Source organism: Argopecten irradians, chromosome 9 (genome assembly GCF_041381155.1).
Source record: "Argopecten irradians isolate NY chromosome 9, Ai_NY, whole genome shotgun sequence".
In the NCBI taxonomy this organism is placed as follows: domain Eukaryota; kingdom Metazoa; phylum Mollusca; class Bivalvia; order Pectinida; family Pectinidae; genus Argopecten; species Argopecten irradians.
Genome location: NC_091142.1, coordinates 4,572,116 through 4,591,908, shown reverse-complemented (window position 1 = coordinate 4,591,908; position 19,793 = coordinate 4,572,116). Strand labels below are relative to the sequence as shown.

Sequence of the window (19,793 nt, the reverse complement as noted above, 5' to 3'; positions counted from 1 at the left end):
AAAAGCAAATGTAAAGAATTGATTTCAACCGTGTTAAAGGCCCAATTTACGTAACTTTTCAGGTTTTGTTTTTGTGTTTTTGGTTTTTTTGTTATCACAAACATTTACAAGAAAATTTGTATACATAAAAGTTGTAGCGAAGACTTAATAATGAATGAAATATTCATTCATGGAAAAGATATATTATTACCATATTTGGAAAGATTGTTCAATTCTATTTTTAGATCTGGGTTTTTCCCCGAGTCCTGGTCACAATCTTGCATAGTTCCGATTTTCAAGAAAGGATGTGTTAACGAGACAAACAATTATCGTGGTATATCTATTGTAAGTTGTTTCGGTAAATTATTTACTACTATTTTGAATAATAGAATTATGAAATGGGAGAAAGAAAATAGTATTTTAACAGATGCACAATTTGGATTCAGAAGGGGGTCTTCAACTTTAGACGCCATATTCGTATTACAAACTTTAATTAATAAGAAACTAAGAAATAAGGAAAGACTTTATTGTTGTTTTATAGATTTTCGAAAAGCATTCGATTTTATTGATAGAGGAAAGTTATGGAGTAAACTGATTAATTATGGAATTAGGGGAAAGTTTTTAAAAATCATATTTTCATTATACGAAAATGTTAAAGCCTGTGTAAAACTCGATGGCCATTTGAGTCAATGCTTCCCGAACAGAACCGGACTCTTACAAGGGGAAATATTGTCACCTGTACTTTACTCAATGTATGTTAATGATTTTGAAATGAGTTTTATTAATGATAATTGTCCTAATATTGAACTACAAATGCTTAATTTGTTCCTATTAACGTATGCTGACGACACGGTCCTATTTGCCAATAGCCCAGAAGGTTTGCAATGCATGTTAAATTCATTATTAGATTATTCTAGACGCTGGAACCTGGAGGTTAATGTCGAAAAAAACGAAAATTATTGTTTTTAGAAACGGTGGTCACTGACGAAGTAATGAATCATGGAAATATGACAACATGAATGTAGAAATTGTTGACACATTCAAATACTTAGGTATGCTTTTTAATTACAACGGCAAATTTACAAAAACACAGAAACATCTTGCAGAACAAGGTAAAAAGGCATTATTTGCATTAGCATCTTCCTTTAAAAATCATTGTTTGAATGTTGAAACATATTGTTCAGTTTTTGATTCACATGTAAGTAGTATTCTATGTTATGCAGCCGAAATTTGGGGACTACACAAAGCACCAGATATAGAAAGGGTACACTTGAATTTTTGTAAGAGAATTCTAAAAGTTAGAAAATCTACAAGTAATGATTTAGTATATTGTGAACTAGGTCGCTTACCAATGTATGTAGTTAGAAAACTAAGAGTGTTTAGATATTGGTTAAAGCTCAGAAATACGGATAACTTGATTGTGAAAACTTGTTTCGATGATCGCGTGAACGAAAATGACGAGTGGATAAGTAATATTAAGAATGAATTAGCATTATTAGGACTCGGTTATATGGTTGACACTTACATTCCTGACAACGTTGCTTTTCAAATAATAAAACAGAGACTAGTTGATAGCACTAAGCAAAACATCTTAGCAAAAATATCTGCCTCACCAAAAGGTTCATTATACCAACACTTGATAAACAATCATTGTGTCCAATTTTATCTACGTAAATCTATTGAGGTCAAATACAAACATGTAATAACCAAATTTAGATTATCATGTCACAACTTAAATATTGAGGTTGGTAGACACCATAACATTTTACGTAGAAATAGAATATGTATTAAGTGTAACCTAAGAGATGTAGAAGACGAATTTCATTTTATTCTGATGTGTCCTTTTTATAATGATTTAAGGTTGAAATACATCAAAAAATACTATTATAAAAGACCATCTGTTTTCAAATTAATACAGCTCCTAAGTATTAATAATGTAAGAGAATTATCCAATCTAGGTAAATATCTATATTTAGCATGCAAAAGGAGGAATTGAAAGCCTTATTAATATATATTTAGATAACAAATGTAATATAAAAGTGTCCTTGTTAATTATCTTTCATTTATTAGATTTGAGTTTGAAATCTGTCAACTGTCTCGCATTGAATTCATAATATATTATTTTACTACATGAATATTATTATTATTATTATGAACCTATGTAATATTCCAATATTTGTTGATCACTCTCCTTATATGGATTGGTACGTTGCAATTGATAAATACATGTTGTTATTTTCACCTATAGGTCGAAAGGCCTACGGAATAAAATGAATGAATGAATGAACAAGAAAATTACCACGCTCTCTCTGTATAAAATGTTGACTAAAGCCAGGTAAGTTGTTACTGAGACCAACTGTGAAGTTTTGAAAAAACAACAACAATTAAACGTCGACGATTGATTGATTTTACAACATCTTTTGACTAAGTTGTATCAAGACACGGTCTGGACAAGAAAACAGTGCAATGAATAAAGTACGTGTCAGATTTTTTCGTACTGAATCTTGCTCTGTTTTCATTCTCGGCTATTTTGTGCTGATAGGTTTGTCTTGGATTAAACTTGAATTTTACCTACAACTTTATAATTTATCGTTTGCTTACTCTTCTGATAATCATGCTTATTACTAGAGTCAGAGATTAAATTTCTGCTAGAGTATAATTTTCCAGTGCCATATGCCGCATTTAATCGCTGTTCCAACGAGTGTTACATGTATTTTTAGTAATTTGGTCAATTCAATATCGTAATATATTACGGGTAATTCACATGTACAGTAACCTAATAATTTATTTATAACTGAAAATACTGGATACAACATATTGAAGATATAGACGGTTGTACAACCTTATTTAAATATGATTTTCTTTCCCTGTAACAAATTTTATTGTGAACTAATAATTGGAAATTTTGTAACGAAAAAATATACATCAAATTTAAGTAGATGGTATTTATTTCTGGTTACCGGTATGCCAAAATACAAGGACAGTCCAACGTAAATGGACATGATTGCAAAACATAACTAAAGATTTATTTATAGCAACATATTGCATATCATATGCTTCCTTTTGGTTACAGAAATAGATCTGAGCGTATTTCGTCTGGAGCACAGATTCAGTAACCAATATAAGGAACACGCCTCGTCAATCAGTTGGTAATTATAATTGACTGACACGTGAACATCGAGGCTAGTAGCCAATGATATGGTAGGGGCGGGGCCTCTGTAGTCGCGTGCTTGTCAATTATACCCGGTCACGGCGACCGTCTCGCAAAAGCCATACTTCAGTGAAAGATTTATTACATAAAATTGCACGTGTCCGTGTCAAATACACTGCGCTTTAATCTTGTTGTTGGTATAAGCATGGTAATCTTATAGCGATACGATGATCAATATGCTGCAAATATTCCAGTTATGAATAGTCTACTCTATTTATTTTAAAAACGCTGAAATTAAGAAATTGAAGCATTTTGCATTCTCTTACGGGATCGCGATTTAGACAATATTTTTTTAGTTCCTACACGCTTCAAAAGTCTGTCGACAGCATAATACATTTCATGCATCTTTTACCATTAAACACTGGCAGCTAGTTTATAAAGATTTTATTGCCGTAATTATTGTATGATATGAGAGACAACTGACGATCTCTATATAAACATAAAACGCAGTGAATTATGAACAGAGAACCCTTAACTACATTATTATTGTACCAGTCTACGGTACGTATGTGTTTATGAAACAACGTTGCTTAGAATAAAAAATTAAGAATTATTCAGTATTCTTGTACATGTATTTACATATATTTGTGTAACTCAAAATAAAAAAAAAAAAACAATCTTATTTTTTTCAATTTATGTTCGTATTCTGTCAACATGTATAACTACAGAAGCATATACATAAGAAGGGATATTTTATATATCAAGGACTTATAAGCGAAACTTTATTTTATGTGTTGACAAAATGTCAAACCGACAAGTGCCGAAATATCTGACAAAAGTGCCGAGGTGACCTCGGAAAAGTGCCGAAGTGACTCCAAGCCCAAGTGCCGAGGTCTCCAAGTGCCGAGATGTCCTGATACCCAGAAATCTATCAGATAATCAGTACAACATAGGAATTTTAGCCTGTTTTACAATCCATCTACATCTTCTTGAAATCGGAATCAATCAATTAGATTTCTTCTGATTTTCAACATTCTGTACTCTACACTTTGAAAAGTCTTAATATTTATTTTACCAGGTTTCTGTTGACTGCCGAGATGCTGAAACCATCATCACCGTCCAGTAACCATGACAACCCTAGTGGGGAAGACTCGTCAGATTATTTTCCTAATCTAGGTATGAATCTTGAATGGGTTTCATGGCAACCCAAAATGAAAATCTACTAACCGTAATAATAACATTATTGTGCATTGATAGCCAGAAAGATTTCAACGTTAAAACTAAGTAAACATTGAAGGGTTATTTCACTATTTTGAAGTGTTGTATAGTCAAATACTTGCAGTAATATAAATATGTAGCCAGAAATGAGAATATGATTGGATTTAAAATGATTATCAATTTAATCATCCTCGACACTCCAGGGGTACAATCTCAACACCCCTGGACAATCTTAATTGATGGCAGCTCTGAGCGGAAAAGTTCTGAACCAATCACAGACGAGCAAAAATTTCTTTAGAACCACAGTACACTGTTATATGGCTCTTTTGATATGCATCAAAGGACTAAATTACCTGTTGTGTTGCCTTCAATTTTATTATCGGATAGTCCAGGGGTGTAGAGATTGTAAGCGATCAGAACCCCTGAACTATCCAGGATTCAATTTAATATAAGGTTTAAATTGAATATGAAGTGGTGACTAAGTTTAGGTTGTATTACAGTAAGCTTTCAGGACACGGTAAAATGACCAAACTCAAATTACATTAACACTTCCGAAATTGAAGACACCATCTAACCATTCAGGTTAAAATACATGTATCAATATTTCTCCAGAAATAGTGGTTTATGTGTTGGACTAGGCACATGATGTTTTAGCAAATTCATCTTTGGTATCACAGTGAAACCTGCCTGTCTATAGCGACTGGTTTTTAGACTTCATGTGCATTCTTATAATAATAATGTGCTGGGATTGACTTCTCAAATTGTGGGAGTTGAGACAAGCTCTCTTTTCCATACAGGTCACTGTGACCTAATTTTGGCATAACCACATAATTTAGAAATTAGTGTCAGTAATAAGAAGATGTAGATCAAAATGTAAGCCAAAGTAACCTATTTAAGAAATAAACAAATGTTAACCGAGCTCACACTAACTTTCTATTTTCATTAAAGTTACATGTGCCGTATTTTTCATACTCACGAATCAAGATGAGCTTTTGGTATTTTATTTATTACCAAAAGTTACCAACATTTTGAGATTTACAGTATTTTCAATGCTAACGTTTTAATTTTACGAGTACATATAAGAACTGAAAATGATTTTTGGCAGTACTGCCAAAAATAATTATATGTACATCTATAGTGAAGTGAAATGAGTACATACAGTCAGACCATGAAGCTAAATCGTGGTCTACAATTTCGTTTAGCATTTTTATAATGTTATTAGTCATTGTAAAGTGATTTCTGCAGGTATGTTTCCATATCAACATACATAAGGCATAAAAACCAACAATTTTACAGTACTTAAATTCTGTGTTGCAACTAACGTTTGTCAGACATCTGGAGCCATTTGAATGATTTTCACGGCTTAATTCATCAAAACCTTACGGTTTTTAATAGATTAATGAAGAAAAAAATAACATGTCAAAATTTTCGTCCAGTTACGGCACATATAACTTTAAGTCGTGCATTAAATGTCACTGATGTTGGAGCAGGTGCCAGCATGATTGATTATCGGGCGAGTGCAGAAAAACTTTCGCACTTTTGCGAATTGGGATGAATTTGTTTTCACAATCAGCTAAAGAGATTGGTTAATAATGAAAATGCAAATGGTTGATACGAGGACGAATACGATATATAATAAGCAGAGACCTTGGATGAACATTTCTGTCAAAGATGGTACAAACATGTTATGTTGATCTAAGCATTTCCTTCACACAAAAAAAAGAGGAAAAAAATTCAATTTTCTGTTTCATTTTTATTAACATTCTTCAACTTCTACAAGAAATACAAAGTCAACAACAAACAGTTTTCTTGAAACCAGTTTTGGTGGTGGGATGCACCCTGCATACTACCACCATCCCATACATATATATCATTATCAATAAATATTACACTTTATAATGTAAATACGAGCTGGCTGGATCCAATACCTAGCCCGTTTTTTTGATGAATTGGTGTAATTGATGATGTGCTTTTTTATATGATGTGACCCGAAGGGTCAGGATGACCTATAGTCATCATGTTTCGTCCGTCGTCGTGCGCCGTCCGCCGTGCGCCGTGCGCCGTCCGCCGTGCGCCGTCCGCCGTGCGCCGTCCGCCGTGCGTTAACTTTTCACATTTTGAACTTCTTCTCAAGTTTGACCAGTGGGATTGAGCTGAAACTTACCTGAAAATGATCCTGAGATGGTCCCGACAAAGTGTTGTTATTTTTCGGGTCGATCCGAAATCCAAGATGGCCGCCACAGCCGCCATCTTGAAAACACATTTTGAACTTCTTCTCAAGTTCTACCGGTGCGATTTGGCTGAAACTTGCATGAAATGATCCTGACATGATCCCGACAAAGTGTTGTTATTTTTCGGGTCGATCCGAAATCCAAGATGGCCGCCACAGGCGCCATCTTGAAAACACATTTTGAACTTCTTCTCAAGTTCTACCGGTGCGATTTGGCTGAAACTTGCATGAAATGATCCTGACATGGTCCCGACAAAGTGTTGTTATTTTTCGGGTCGATCCGAAATCCAAGATGGCCGCCACAGCCGCCATCTTGAAAACACATTTTAAACTTCTTCTCAAGTTCTACCGGTGCGATTTGGCTGAAACTTGCATGAAATGATCCTGACATGGTCCCGACAAAGTGTTGTTATTTTTCGGGTCGATCCGAAATCCAAGATGGCCGCCACAGCCGCCATCTTGAAAACACATTTTGAACTTCTTCTCAAGTTCTACCGGTGCGATTTGGCTGAAACTTGCATGAAATGATCCTGACATGGTCCCGACAAAGTGTTTTTATTTTTCGGGTCGATCCGAAATCCAAGATGGCCGCCACAGCCGCCATCTTGAAAACACATTTTGAACTTCTTCTCAAGTTCTACCAGGTGCGATTTGGCTGAAACTTGCATGAAATGATCCTGACATGATCCCGACAAAGTGTTGTTATTTTTCGGGTCGATCCGAAATCCAAGATGGCCGCCACAGGCGCCATCTTGAAAACACACTTTGAACTTCTTCTCAAGTTCTACCGGTGCGATTTGGCTGAAACTTGCATGAAATGATCCTGACATGGTCCCGACAAAGTGTTGTTATTTTTCGGGTCGATCCGAAATCCAAGATGGCCGCCACAGCCGCCATCTTGAAAACACATTTTGAACTTCTTCTCAAGTTCTACCGGTGCGATTTGGCTGAAACTTGCATGAAATGATCCTGACATGGTCCCGACAAAGTGTTGTTATTTTTCGGGTCGATCCGAAATCCAAGATGGCCGCCACAGGCGCCATCTTGAAAACACATTTTGAACTTCTTCTCAAGTTCTACCGGTGCGATTTGGCTGAAACTTGCATGAAATGATCCTGACATGGTCCCGACAAAGTGTTGTTATTTTTCGGGTCGATCCGAAATCCAAGATGGCCGCCACAGCCGCCATCTTGAAAACACATTTTGAACTTCTTTTCAAGTTCTACCGGTGCGATTTGGCTGAAACTTGCATGAAATGATCCTGACATGGTCCCGACAAAGTGTTGTTATTTTTCGGGTCGATCCGAAATCCAAGATGGCCGCCACAGCCGCCATCTTGAAAACACATTTTGAACTTCTCTCAAGTTCTAACTGGTGCGATTTTGGCTGAAACTTGCATGAAATGATCCTGACATGGTCCCGACAAAAGTGTTGTTATTTTTCGGGTCGATCCGAAATCCAAGATGGCCGCCACAGCCGCCATCTTGAAAACACATTTTGAACTTCTTCTCAAGTTCTACCGGTGCGATTTGGCTGAAACTTGCATGAAATGATCCTGACATGGTCCCGACAAAGTGTTGTTATTTTTCGGGTCGATCCGAAATCCAAGATGGCCGCCACAGCCGCCATCTTGAAAACACATTTTGAAATTATTCTCAAGTTCAACTCGTGCGATTTGGCTGAAACTTGCATGAAATGATCCTGACATGGTCCCGACAAAGTGTTGTTATTTTTCGGGTCAATCCGAAATCCAAGATGACCGGCACATCTGCCATATTGAAAACACATTTTGAACTTCTTCTCAAGTTTTACTGGTTCGATTTGGCTGAAACTTGCATGAAATGATCCTGACATGGTCCCGACAAAGTGTTGTTATTTTTCGGGTCGATCCGAAATCCAAGATGGCCGCCACAGCCGCCATCTTGAAAACACATTTTGAACTTCTTCTCAAGTTCTGCCTATGTGATTTGGCTGAAACTTGCCTGAGATGATCCTGACATGGATCGACAAAGTATTGTTACATCTCTGGTTGATCCCAAATTGAAGAAGGCTACTATGACACTATATCTAATTAATTTCCTACATGTTAAGGCCCTTGGGCCTCTTGTTTGAAATAAAATTTGTTGAAGGAAATGGAAAATGATCCTGACATGGTCCTGACAAAGTGACACCATATGAAATTAATTTTACTATTGCCAAGGTAGTCAGATGACCGTTAAGGCCCTTTGGGCCTCTTGTTATATGATGTGTTAAAAAATCAAGATGATGATTGAAAACTTAACAGATACAACTCATGTTTGTGTACAATGACCAAAAGATTTATTGCTCTAAATAATCTTATATAATTACAAAAAAAATCATGAATGGAACATTAAAAACTTTGATTTCCGTATTAATTTATTTTGTAGAAAAAATGCATCTTTAAAGGAAGTAGTGTTGTAATTGGGGCGAAAATCTAGTACTACAGTACATTTTAACTAAGTACTACAAAATTTTATGTAGTATTATTTTATAAAATGCTTTCGCTTTCAGTTTTGTTCGGGATTTGTTTCAACAAACTTATGACAACACTTTGCATCATATTATAAAATTCACAAAAAGAATGGTCTTATACATGTTATTTTAATAATTCCATTAGGAAACTTCGAGATTTCAAATGCATGTAGAATCTGAATTAGTAAATCAAAATGAAATGCTTTGAAGTTCAATAGTGACATTCTTTTTAATTTGCAATTTCACTTATCAAACATGGCAAACTTTTGTTTGTTTTAAAAAACAAGATGATGACTGACTATTGATCACCTATTGATCACCTATGACAAATGTTCATAACAACACAATGAAAAAATACCAGAAAAATGACATCACATGTACTTTGTACTATATATAGCTATATGACGTAGGCCTGTCTGACCTCAATTTTACAGATAAATAATAATACAGGTATCAAACAATCCCCCATTAGTCATAAAACATTTTTTTCCTATGTTAACTCAGTAACTATAAAATATCAATATTATCTTTTCAAAAAGATTTCATTTAGAGCACAGAAATTTTCAAAGTTGATTTGGCAATCTTGCATTTCAAGGATTTGGCAATTTTGCATTGATGCATGAACTACATACTACTTTTAAATATTACATTGAATGGTAGTATGTTTGCTTCATATAAAGAAAGTTTTGAATAACAATAGATGCTAAGAAATGATCAATGCAGATACCTATATATACTGATGGACAATGACAACTAAAAAAGACAGAAAAATGTAAGAGCGAAAAAATCCACAAAGATGCAAGACCAAATGCATTTTGATGTGAGATATACATGTGAATTGCTGGATTGAAGATGGAACATGTGATACATGTGATGGAATATTGAAAATCTTTTATTTAAAATGTAAAAAAAAAAAAAAAAACCAATTTTGAAAGTTCAAGAAAAAGTGTAGATTTAATTTTTGAAAGACACTGAGAGTGGCTTCCCCTTGTAATACTTGTAACCATTTAAACAGTTGACGGCCATCTGTGCTGCATTGTAATTGGCCATGGTAACAAAACCATAGTTCTTTGTCAGACCCTTCTGGTGGTCATAGATAACGTTCACTTTTTGTACAACCCCATAGCGCGAGAACAGAGTCCATAGATTCTTTTCATTAGTTTCCGGGCCAATGTTATAAGCAAACAGAACATATCCCTCCACATTGGCATCCATTCCGTTACCAGGATTTCCATAGCCACCTCCCGTCATAGGGTTATAACGCGAGCGATTTTGCATATTACGCATAGGTCCACCAGGGAAACCTCTTGGACCCATAGGATACATGGGTTGGATTGGTGGGCGTACCTTCTGTGCATTGTCCTCTGCATATTTGATCAGTAGCGGTAAATCACCTTCACGTAAGGGCACTCCATTTTTTTCTGCTAGTGCTGTATCTGCAGAAGACTTTTGGCTGAAGAGTATGAAACCAACTCCTTTAGAGTTGCCGGTATCTTGATCAGTGAGAACACGACACTGGATAATCTCACCATAAGGTTTGAACACACTTTCTAGATCCCCAGCAGAGAAATCACGTGGAATGTTCCGGATATACAAGTTTGCTCCCTTGATGCTGTCGCCTCCGGGTCGAGCTAATGCCACCTTGATGTATTTATTTTGGAGTTGAAGGCCATTTAAGGACTGAATGGCACGCTGTGCATCATCAGGATTCTGGTAATCAACAAAGCCGAAACCATAGCTGTAGTTAGAAGCCTTGTCACGCACGATCTTGCACGTTTTTATATTGCCGATGGAGGCAAACATTGAATGGAAGTCGGCATCAGTCAGGGTCTGGGGCAGGTAGTTGACAATCAGATTGGTCTTGTTGTTGTCCGACATTGTGGTCGTAGCTGGACATCATAATGAGCAGCGAGGAGAAAAAAAAAACAAGAAAAAAAAATTAAAACCAATCCTTTCGTTCAGGCTGAGGAAAATGAAAAGAGACAACATATGAATTACAACAAAGAAAACATTACCATTTTACACTAAAAATAGTATGCAGGTAAAATTAATGTGCATTTATAAGGATATGTTACATTCGCCTCGTAAAGGAGACCTAGTGAAAAAATTTGGAAGTTCATAGTTTGTCAATTTTGGAAAAGCAGTGTTACACTGTTATCATTCCAACAAAAACGAGTTGACCAAACAACCACCCCCTCCCGGCCTCCCCTCAATCTATCCGTGTTACCAAGACAGCGCTTTCCACAGTTCTTAATTTAACGAAAATTCGCCAAATTCCTTTCAGTTCAAATACAATATTCGTATCTGATAACTGAATGAAGCGAACTTCACTTAATGTATGCGACCAGTCCACATAATTTTTCGCAGTGTAAATTTATTCTCAAAAAGCCGGAATCCAAATATACAGCTTTCTACATATTGGCACTCTGCGAAACCAGTCTAAATGAAGTAATATCATTATATTAGCATGTGTAGTATGATCTAGCTTTCAGACAGCATTCGCTTTTTGCGAGAAAAATGGCAAAACACGTGGTATTTTTACCTCGGGGAACGGACCAGCACAGGGAATATGGCGACCGGAGTCTATGACGTCAGATTATAATTAGTCAGGGGCGATAACTCAGATTTACACGTTTTGTGGTAGCACACTATAAAATAATACAGAAATGTAAAAAATTAGTTGCAACAACACATGATTTCATGACTCGAACAGACGACCACAAAGTGTCAGTATTGACGGACTGTTCTTATATAAAAGAAGAAAGAACTTTTTTTTTTAATTCTTACATTTTAAAGGGCCACTACATTTCCGGAGCAAAATTTTAGGTTTCTTAAAAACATTAATAACAAAAGAAAATATATATCGACGGCTTAAGATGAGGTTACAACACCAAACATATGCAAGATTTCCTGTCTAATGTACGATAACAGTGGAAATTCATTTCGCTGTTTTGCCGTCTGGCGCAGTGATAGTCAACTACCGGACGACGGCGGGAAACATAAAACGACCCGCGTTATGAAAATTAACATTTTATTTATTCTAATTAAACAGTTCTGAAGGTGTAGATAAGTGTGCTAGTAAACGTATAGTTAATAACTTCTGCGACTCTACAAAATTATTGATCTTGTTTCACATTCCTATTTTAAAAATTAAAAGCCGTTTCGGAAAGGTAGTGGCCCTTAAATAGCTTTCAAATAAGTAATTAAAATGACTTTTGTGGACTGGGAAACATGTAGTCTAGCTACTGTATAAAAATATATATCTTTCTGATAACGAAATTAAACATATCCTGAAGTGAACGTTGTCTTTTTTTTTAAATCGGACATTTTTTCGTGTTTTCATAAATATAACATTGGTTTATTGTTAAATACTGTTTACTTAGTTATAACTAAAATCTAGTATTCTTTTAGTCATTTTGGTTGATGCTTTTCTATTTCTGCTAATTTCATCTAAAACTAAGGGTTCCATCGAAGGTTACTATCACTGACGTTAAAGATATTTCATGGGTGGATATACTGATAGTAACCCCTGGAGTATCAAGGATGTTAGAGGTAGAAAATGTCTTCTGGATTGTGTTGGTAAAACATTAAATTTTAAAATTGAAAATTTGTTGTTAATATATATAATGTTTTATATATTAATAATATTGATTTATTAATTTTTGAAAATTCAATTTCTTTCAGTTTTCATACAGAACAAAGCTGCATGGGATCATTTCAATGTGGAAACTTTTAACTCCATGCAACAAACATTGACAAAGGTTTTCGAAACGTCCAAGTTGAAATACAGAGGTAAATTACAACATTAGTAATAAGTTTCTGAATCAAAATAAGGTTGAACCACAGTCACAGGGTTTTGGCTCTATAGATACACATATACACTTCCATATATGTGTGTAGTACTGTGACACGATATTACACATATATAAAGGTGAACCTGTATCTATACAGCCAAAAGCCTGTGGTTGAACCTTCCTAGATATCCTAAACTCTTAAGACTCCCTTTTACATGTACACACATTTAATTTTGAGTTTCATTGATCTAGAGCATACCTTTATTTTATATCGTCAGGTAGCAACATACAGTAAAAATGACTAGCCATGGGTGATATTTTTATTTTGCTGAATTTTACAAATCTACTGTTCACTGCTACCTGAATGTTCAGTCTCTGATTCCAAGGTTTAATTTTACATGCATGCATATGTACCATAAATGGCTGAGAAATAAGTTAAAGCAGAAATTCAGATAACTATAGTGTATTTCAATCTCTAGTTAAAGGCTCATTGCCTATCGGAAACAAACAAATTAAGTTTCTTAAGAACAATAATAGCACATGGAAATATATAAAGATGATTCACACCAAACAAATGTAAGATTTCCTGTACAATCTATGTTAACAGTGAATATTTATTTTGCAGTGCAGTGAAAGTCAACTAACACACGTTAATTAGGATGATGACAGAAAGCATAGGACAACTCCCATTATACATGTAGTATTAATGTAAGCTAATAACTTTTGCCACACTGCAAAATTATCGATCATATTTTACATTCCCATTTTAAAAATAAGCTGTTTTAGATTGATAGTGGGCCTTTGAAAAAGGAAGATCACAGTTCAATAGGATGTTCCTTTCAGTGTGCCCTCCAAATATAACGTTTTCTATTGTTTAGGTTCAGTAACAATGGCTGATGGGAAAATGTTGCCAGGTTTGAATCGGAGATCGGTAAAAACAGATATCAACCTTTATCCTCTTCCTCATAAAGACTCTGATGGTAAAATGGACCAAGGTGAGTGTCAAGGTGATAAGGTCAAACGGTCAACATCTGGCCCTTACATTTTCCTGATTCTAACACTAAATGATTAGACCGAAGAAAGTAAGAGAGGTCATAAAGTTAAAAGGTCAACATCTACTCTCTACCTCTTATTGATTCTGAAAATAAATCATATCAATGTAAATGTCAAGGTCATAAGGTCAAAATATACACTAAATCAGACTAAAGTAATCAAGGTTCTAAGGTCAAAAAGTCAATCTCTACCCTTTACATCATACTTATTCTGATACTTCATTAGACCAAAAGTGTATAATTATAAGGTCAAAAGGTCAACTTCTACACTTTAAGTTTCAGGGTCGTTAGATCATATGGTTGACATTTACCTTCTAATTTATTATGCTGGTTCTGATGTTAATTGGGATCAAAGTGAGTTTCAAAGTAACAAGAATAAAGTGTTAAAAATTTGGATAACATTGAAATCCTCATTATTTCCCATACAAACTATGATATTTGTTGAACTTTCTTTCTCAGATGCTATTTTGACTCTGCTGCCCGAGTACAGAGGGTACCCAAGCTTTACTACGCTGATCAATGGCCTTCGTCAGCAGATATACACTCTCCCACGGGAACAGCTTACCCACACAACACTGTCGGAGAAGAACTGGTACGTAACCTCAATATCAGTCAGTTTCATCGGGCAACATCCCATTAAAGATGGAGTTCTGTTGACCTTTTGGATTGGGCAATCTAATTATTACAGGTCACTTTCTGGTGATGTTTTGAATTGACCAATCAAATAACTGCTTATTACAGGTCACTTTCTGGTGATGTTTTGAATTGACCAATCAAATAACTGCTTATTACAGGTCACTTTCTGGTGATGTTTTGAATTGACCAATCAAATAACTGCTTATTACAGGTCACTTTCTGGTGATGTTTTGAATTGACCAATCAAATAACTGCTTATTACAGGTCACTTTCAGGTGATGTTTTGAATTGACCAATCAAATAACTGCTTATTACAGGTTACTTTCTGATGATGTTTTGAATTGACCAATCAAAAAAATGCAAATTACAGGTCACTTTCAGGTGATGTTTTGAATTGACCAATCAAAAAAATGCAAATTACAGGTCACTTTCAGGTGATGTTTTGAATTGACCAATCAAATAACTGCTTATTACAGGTCACTTTCTGGTGATGTTTTGAATTGACCAATCAAATAACTGCTTATTACAGGTCACTTTCTGGTGATGTTTTGAATTGACCAATCAAATAAATGCAAATTACAGGTCACTTTCAGGTGATGTTTTGAATTGACCAATTAAATAACTGCTTTTTACAGGTCACTTTCTGGTGATGTTTTGAATTGACCAATCAAATAACTGCTTATTACAGGTCACTTTCTGGTGATGTTTTGAATTGACCAATCAAATAACTGCTTATTACAGGTCACTTTCTGGTCATGTTTTGAATTGACCAATCAAATAAATGCAAATTACAGGTCACATCCTGATGATGTTTTGAATTGACCAATTAAATAATTGCTTATTACAAGTCACATTCTGGTGACCTGTTGGATTGACCGATCAAATAATAAAATCATTACTTTCAAATTTTTCGAAAGGTAGATGAAATAGTTTGCAAGAGCTGTCAGAATGAATTTTGTTTGTGGAGTTATCTCGACCAAATATCACAACATAGTTATATGCTTAGTTTCCATATAAATCTTCTTGTTCATTATTTAAGGGTCTTTTGGAACTATCTCTATGTGAAAAAGTTTAAAACCTAAAAAATCAAACCAACATACATTCCACATAATGTTAAATACACTTCAATTTGCTATAAACATTTACTGTGCAATACATGCACTTGTGAGTCCTAGTATATGCAAAGTGAACCCTCTATAATCCGGAAACCCTCATTCCAAGCCATCTACACGCCTTTCGAATTTTCCTGATTGCTGAATTCAAAATGTGTTCTTATTCCATATGTCGTGTTACAGTTATCCTGTCCCTTAACATTTCCATCTGGACTATCAGCATCTGTACTATTGGCGTTCAGATTATCAGGAAAAATTAAATATGTTTAGCCAGAAAAGAAGTTAATCTTGCCGAGTGTTGCAGTCTTAACTTGCGTCTGTTGACACTTGTCTCCTTGTCATCACCAGGTTTCATTACGCTGCAAGGACATGGGATGCTGTTAAGAAATCACAGTTGATGGCAGAGTACAATCGCCTTCTGCACTGAACAAATATTTTCCAGCTGCGTCCAGAGATCTCCAGGAGAGGATACAGGGTCAATCACCCGTCTGAAAGCTTGACCACCCATTGTAAGCTTGACCACTTGTGAAAGCTTGAATTGACCACTCGTGAAAGCTTGAATTGACCAGTCGTGAAAGCTTGAATTGACCAGTCGTGAAAGCTTGAATTGACCACTTGTGAAAGCTTGAATTGATCAATCGTTAAAGTTTGACCAATCACGATAAGCTTGAAAAGTCGTGAAAGCTTGACCACTCAGGATAAGCTTGACAACTCATGAAAGCTTAAGCACTCACGATAAGCTTGATAACTCACTCATGATAAGCTTGATAACTCGTGAACTTTTGACCACTCATGATAAGCTTGATAACTCGTGAAAGTTTGACTACTCATGATAAGTTTGACCACATATGAAAGCTTGACCATTCATGATGATTAAAGTTGACCGCACATAATAAGGTAACCTTTGATGATAGGTTTGGCATTATATGATCAGACTGACCACTCATGATAAACTTGACCATTCATGATAAGTTTGACTAATGATAAGGTTGATCACTAAAACTAAACTTGACCACTCACATTAGGATTGACCATTTATGATAAGCTTGGTCACTCATGAAAACTTGACCATTCAGGACAGGTTTGAACGACCGCTTGTGAAAACTTGCCTATTCAGGATAGGGTTGAGCCCTCAAGTTGTGTATTATTTAAAGACGCTCCACTGATGACAGAACATAAAATACTGATCATTTGAACAGTAATTGGTGTTTACTCTGTACTCTTGTATAATATAAAATAATTTATTGCTTTTAGTGGATGCGTAATCAGTAATATATTCAATATAGAGCATATTGTGCGATGGGCTTTTTAGGGACATTATTAATCATTTTCAAACTTCTTATGGTGGTTATGGTGTAAACTAAGTAATTTATGTTAGTGACGAAAAATACTGATACGTCTGCTCCTGTTTTGTTAAAAAAAAAAATCCGTCAGAGGTGTATCATCTTTTGACAGAACATAAACAATACTTATCATTTGAACAGTAATTGGTGTTTAATTGTGTTTATATATATGTCTTTATTAGAAGCAATTAATTATTTTTAATAGTTTTATCCTGAAGTAAAATTATAAACTCAAACTTTTCTTGGTAATGATGTAAAGTAAGTGACTTTTATTACTGAAGAAAAATACTAATTCGTCTTCTACTACTGTTTTTGATAGAGAAAAAATACGATTTGTCAGCAGTAGAGCATCTTTAAGCTAAACGCGTTATCTGTCAACATTGTTATTTTAAGTCTGCTTATAGAGGTGGATGCATGAAAGTCATTCTTCATTTTATTTCGGCCATTGTGTAAGGGTATTTATCGTAACACCATTGGATTTTGCCTACGTCATAAATTTGTGAGAAGACTTAAGCATTGAAGTCACTATTTTTTAATTTCATCGGGGTATGAAAGAAATTTTGTTTGCAAACTGTGTGAATCCGCGTATTCTCACAAAAGTTTGCAAACGAAATTTATTTCATAACCCGATGAAATTAAAAAATAGTGACTTCAATGCTTATAATTAATTTTCCAGGCTAGTTATAAAATGAAATACGTTTACACGTACGATTCCATTTATTTTTTCCAGGGGATTATTTTTTCCAAAACAATACGCAATGTTTCTATTGTGACGTCACGATAACGTCGGGATTTCCACGCCATTCTCGGATTTTTGTTTCATCGTGGAATGAAAAAAATGAAAAGGCCAATCAGAAAGCCAGTAACAAAGAGAAAATTAATTATTATATGATAAAGTTATAAAAGTTATATGTGGCGTAATTGGGTGAAAATGATTAAAGCTGTGAAAATTATTTAAATGGACAAATATACATGTATATGACAGAAGTTAAACACGGTAAAATTCTTGTTTTTTTTGATGTCTTATTTATATTTAGATGCAAACATACATGTACCTGCAGATTTCACTAGAAAGAAAAATTTACAAATAATAATAACACTAAATATGTGAAATGAAATCGTAGACCATAATTTGGCTTCATGGTCTGATCGTGTGAATTCATTTCACCGCACTGTAGAACTGCCAAAAATCATTTTCAGGTTTTATTTGTATATATAAAATTAAAATCTATAAATTATAAATACATGTATTATAATTCTCAAAACATTGGTTACTAACCTTTGGTTGGCGAATGATATACTAAAAGGTCTTTTATGATTCGTGAGTATAAAAAAATACGACAACTTTAATGTTCGCTCAAACGAGAACACTGAATGGAGAACAGAAGTTGTGAATGTAGGTGGTTTGTGACGACATACTAGGTCGACGAATTTGAAAATGAATAAATGATTGTTGACTACATTATTATATGAGTGTTCAGATTATATTTTCACTGAAACTGTAGATCAATTATGATGTGTCAACGATGTGTTTTACACTCTTTTCCACAGGGATCTGAGAATTAGTTACAGTTTATATAATTATGGACCCACCAGAGTGTCATTACTGGAACCAGCAGAGTGCCATAAGACCATTTTTGAACGTTTGAGATGTATAGATTATAAAAAGGTAAAAATGATACTCTACATATAATCTAGTACTATTCTGTATTTGCATATTACAGACTTATGTGCCCTTGTGGGTAGGTATTGATTGTGACGTCATGTGTTTACGAGCGCAACATGATACTTTTTTGAGAAAAATGTCAGGCATTTGTTCACGCCATCTCCCGTCTGCTAAAAGTGACGTCACATGCGCAATCACAATCTCTGCATGGGCGCCTAATATCAAAACTAGCCTAATATACCGGTGGCCTCTAACTGGAGTGACAGACACTGAAATCGGATTATCAAGTTATTTTCCTTTGATCTTCTACTGTTCTATGTCTACTGTCCATTTTTATGAGTAGTGCGTGTTGTGTCCACCTGAATGACATACGATACGTCGATATAAAATATCGAGAGAAGTATATAGATAAGTAAGAGATAAAAACTTTGCCTTTATTTGCTTCCAACCTACATAAACATGCAGACCTTTGTTTTCTGTATTGAACTAGAGGATAAGAGAAACAATTCGTAGGACAAAACCTATTATCATGATCCAATCATTTAGATTGAAGAAAAAAGAATAGATGAAAAACCAAACACAAAAATGAAATGGTTTGCATATTTCCGGATTTTGCTGACTTTGATGACAGTTTGTGTGTGTGAAGTCATGGAGGATTTAGCTAAAGTTGAGTTATGCCGTAAAGAATACCACTCATGTGAGTATGCACCAAATAACGTATTTTGTAGTTGTGATAGTATGTGTGTTTATTATGATAACTGTTGCTATGACGCTACAGTTATTACAGAGGGAAGGCATGAAATATCTTGCACTCAGAGACAATACCTTCAAATGACAACATGCGTTGTTACTTCATTTAAGGAAATTGATATCCTGACTCGGGGTGCTTTCATGATATCATCCTGTCCTGTGGCATGGAATGGTGACTTAGATACCAGGAAAGGATGTGAGATGTCTTCAGAAACTGACATCCGTGACATGTTGCCTGTTGTTGATACTATCACTAACCTAACGTTCAAAAACCGCCACTGTGCAAATTGTCATAATATACAAACATATACACCATGGTTATTGAAGACAACATGTTCGGCAGAGAGAAACACTCCATCCTTTTCTATT

The 19,793-nt window shown here is 35.0% G+C and overlaps 1 protein-coding gene and 1 pseudogene across 1 annotated transcript in view; one reads left to right on the top strand and one right to left on the bottom strand.

Moving 5' to 3' along the window:
- The window catches only part of LOC138331153 (nonsense-mediated mRNA decay factor SMG9-like), a 25,456-nt gene extending 9,046 nt beyond the window's left edge, over positions 1-16,410 (top strand). Inside the window, exons 9-13 of the mRNA XM_069278624.1 lie at positions 4,209-4,306; positions 12,756-12,863; positions 13,744-13,860; positions 14,377-14,509; positions 16,014-16,410. Coding sequence (XP_069134725.1) covers positions 4,209-4,306; positions 12,756-12,863; positions 13,744-13,860; positions 14,377-14,509; positions 16,014-16,092 — 535 coding nt within the window. The 3' untranslated portion in view covers positions 16,093-16,410. The remainder of the gene's footprint in view (positions 1-4,208; positions 4,307-12,755; positions 12,864-13,743; positions 13,861-14,376; positions 14,510-16,013) is intronic.
- LOC138331154 (ELAV-like protein 2 pseudogene) lies at positions 9,957-19,793 on the bottom strand (annotated as a pseudogene).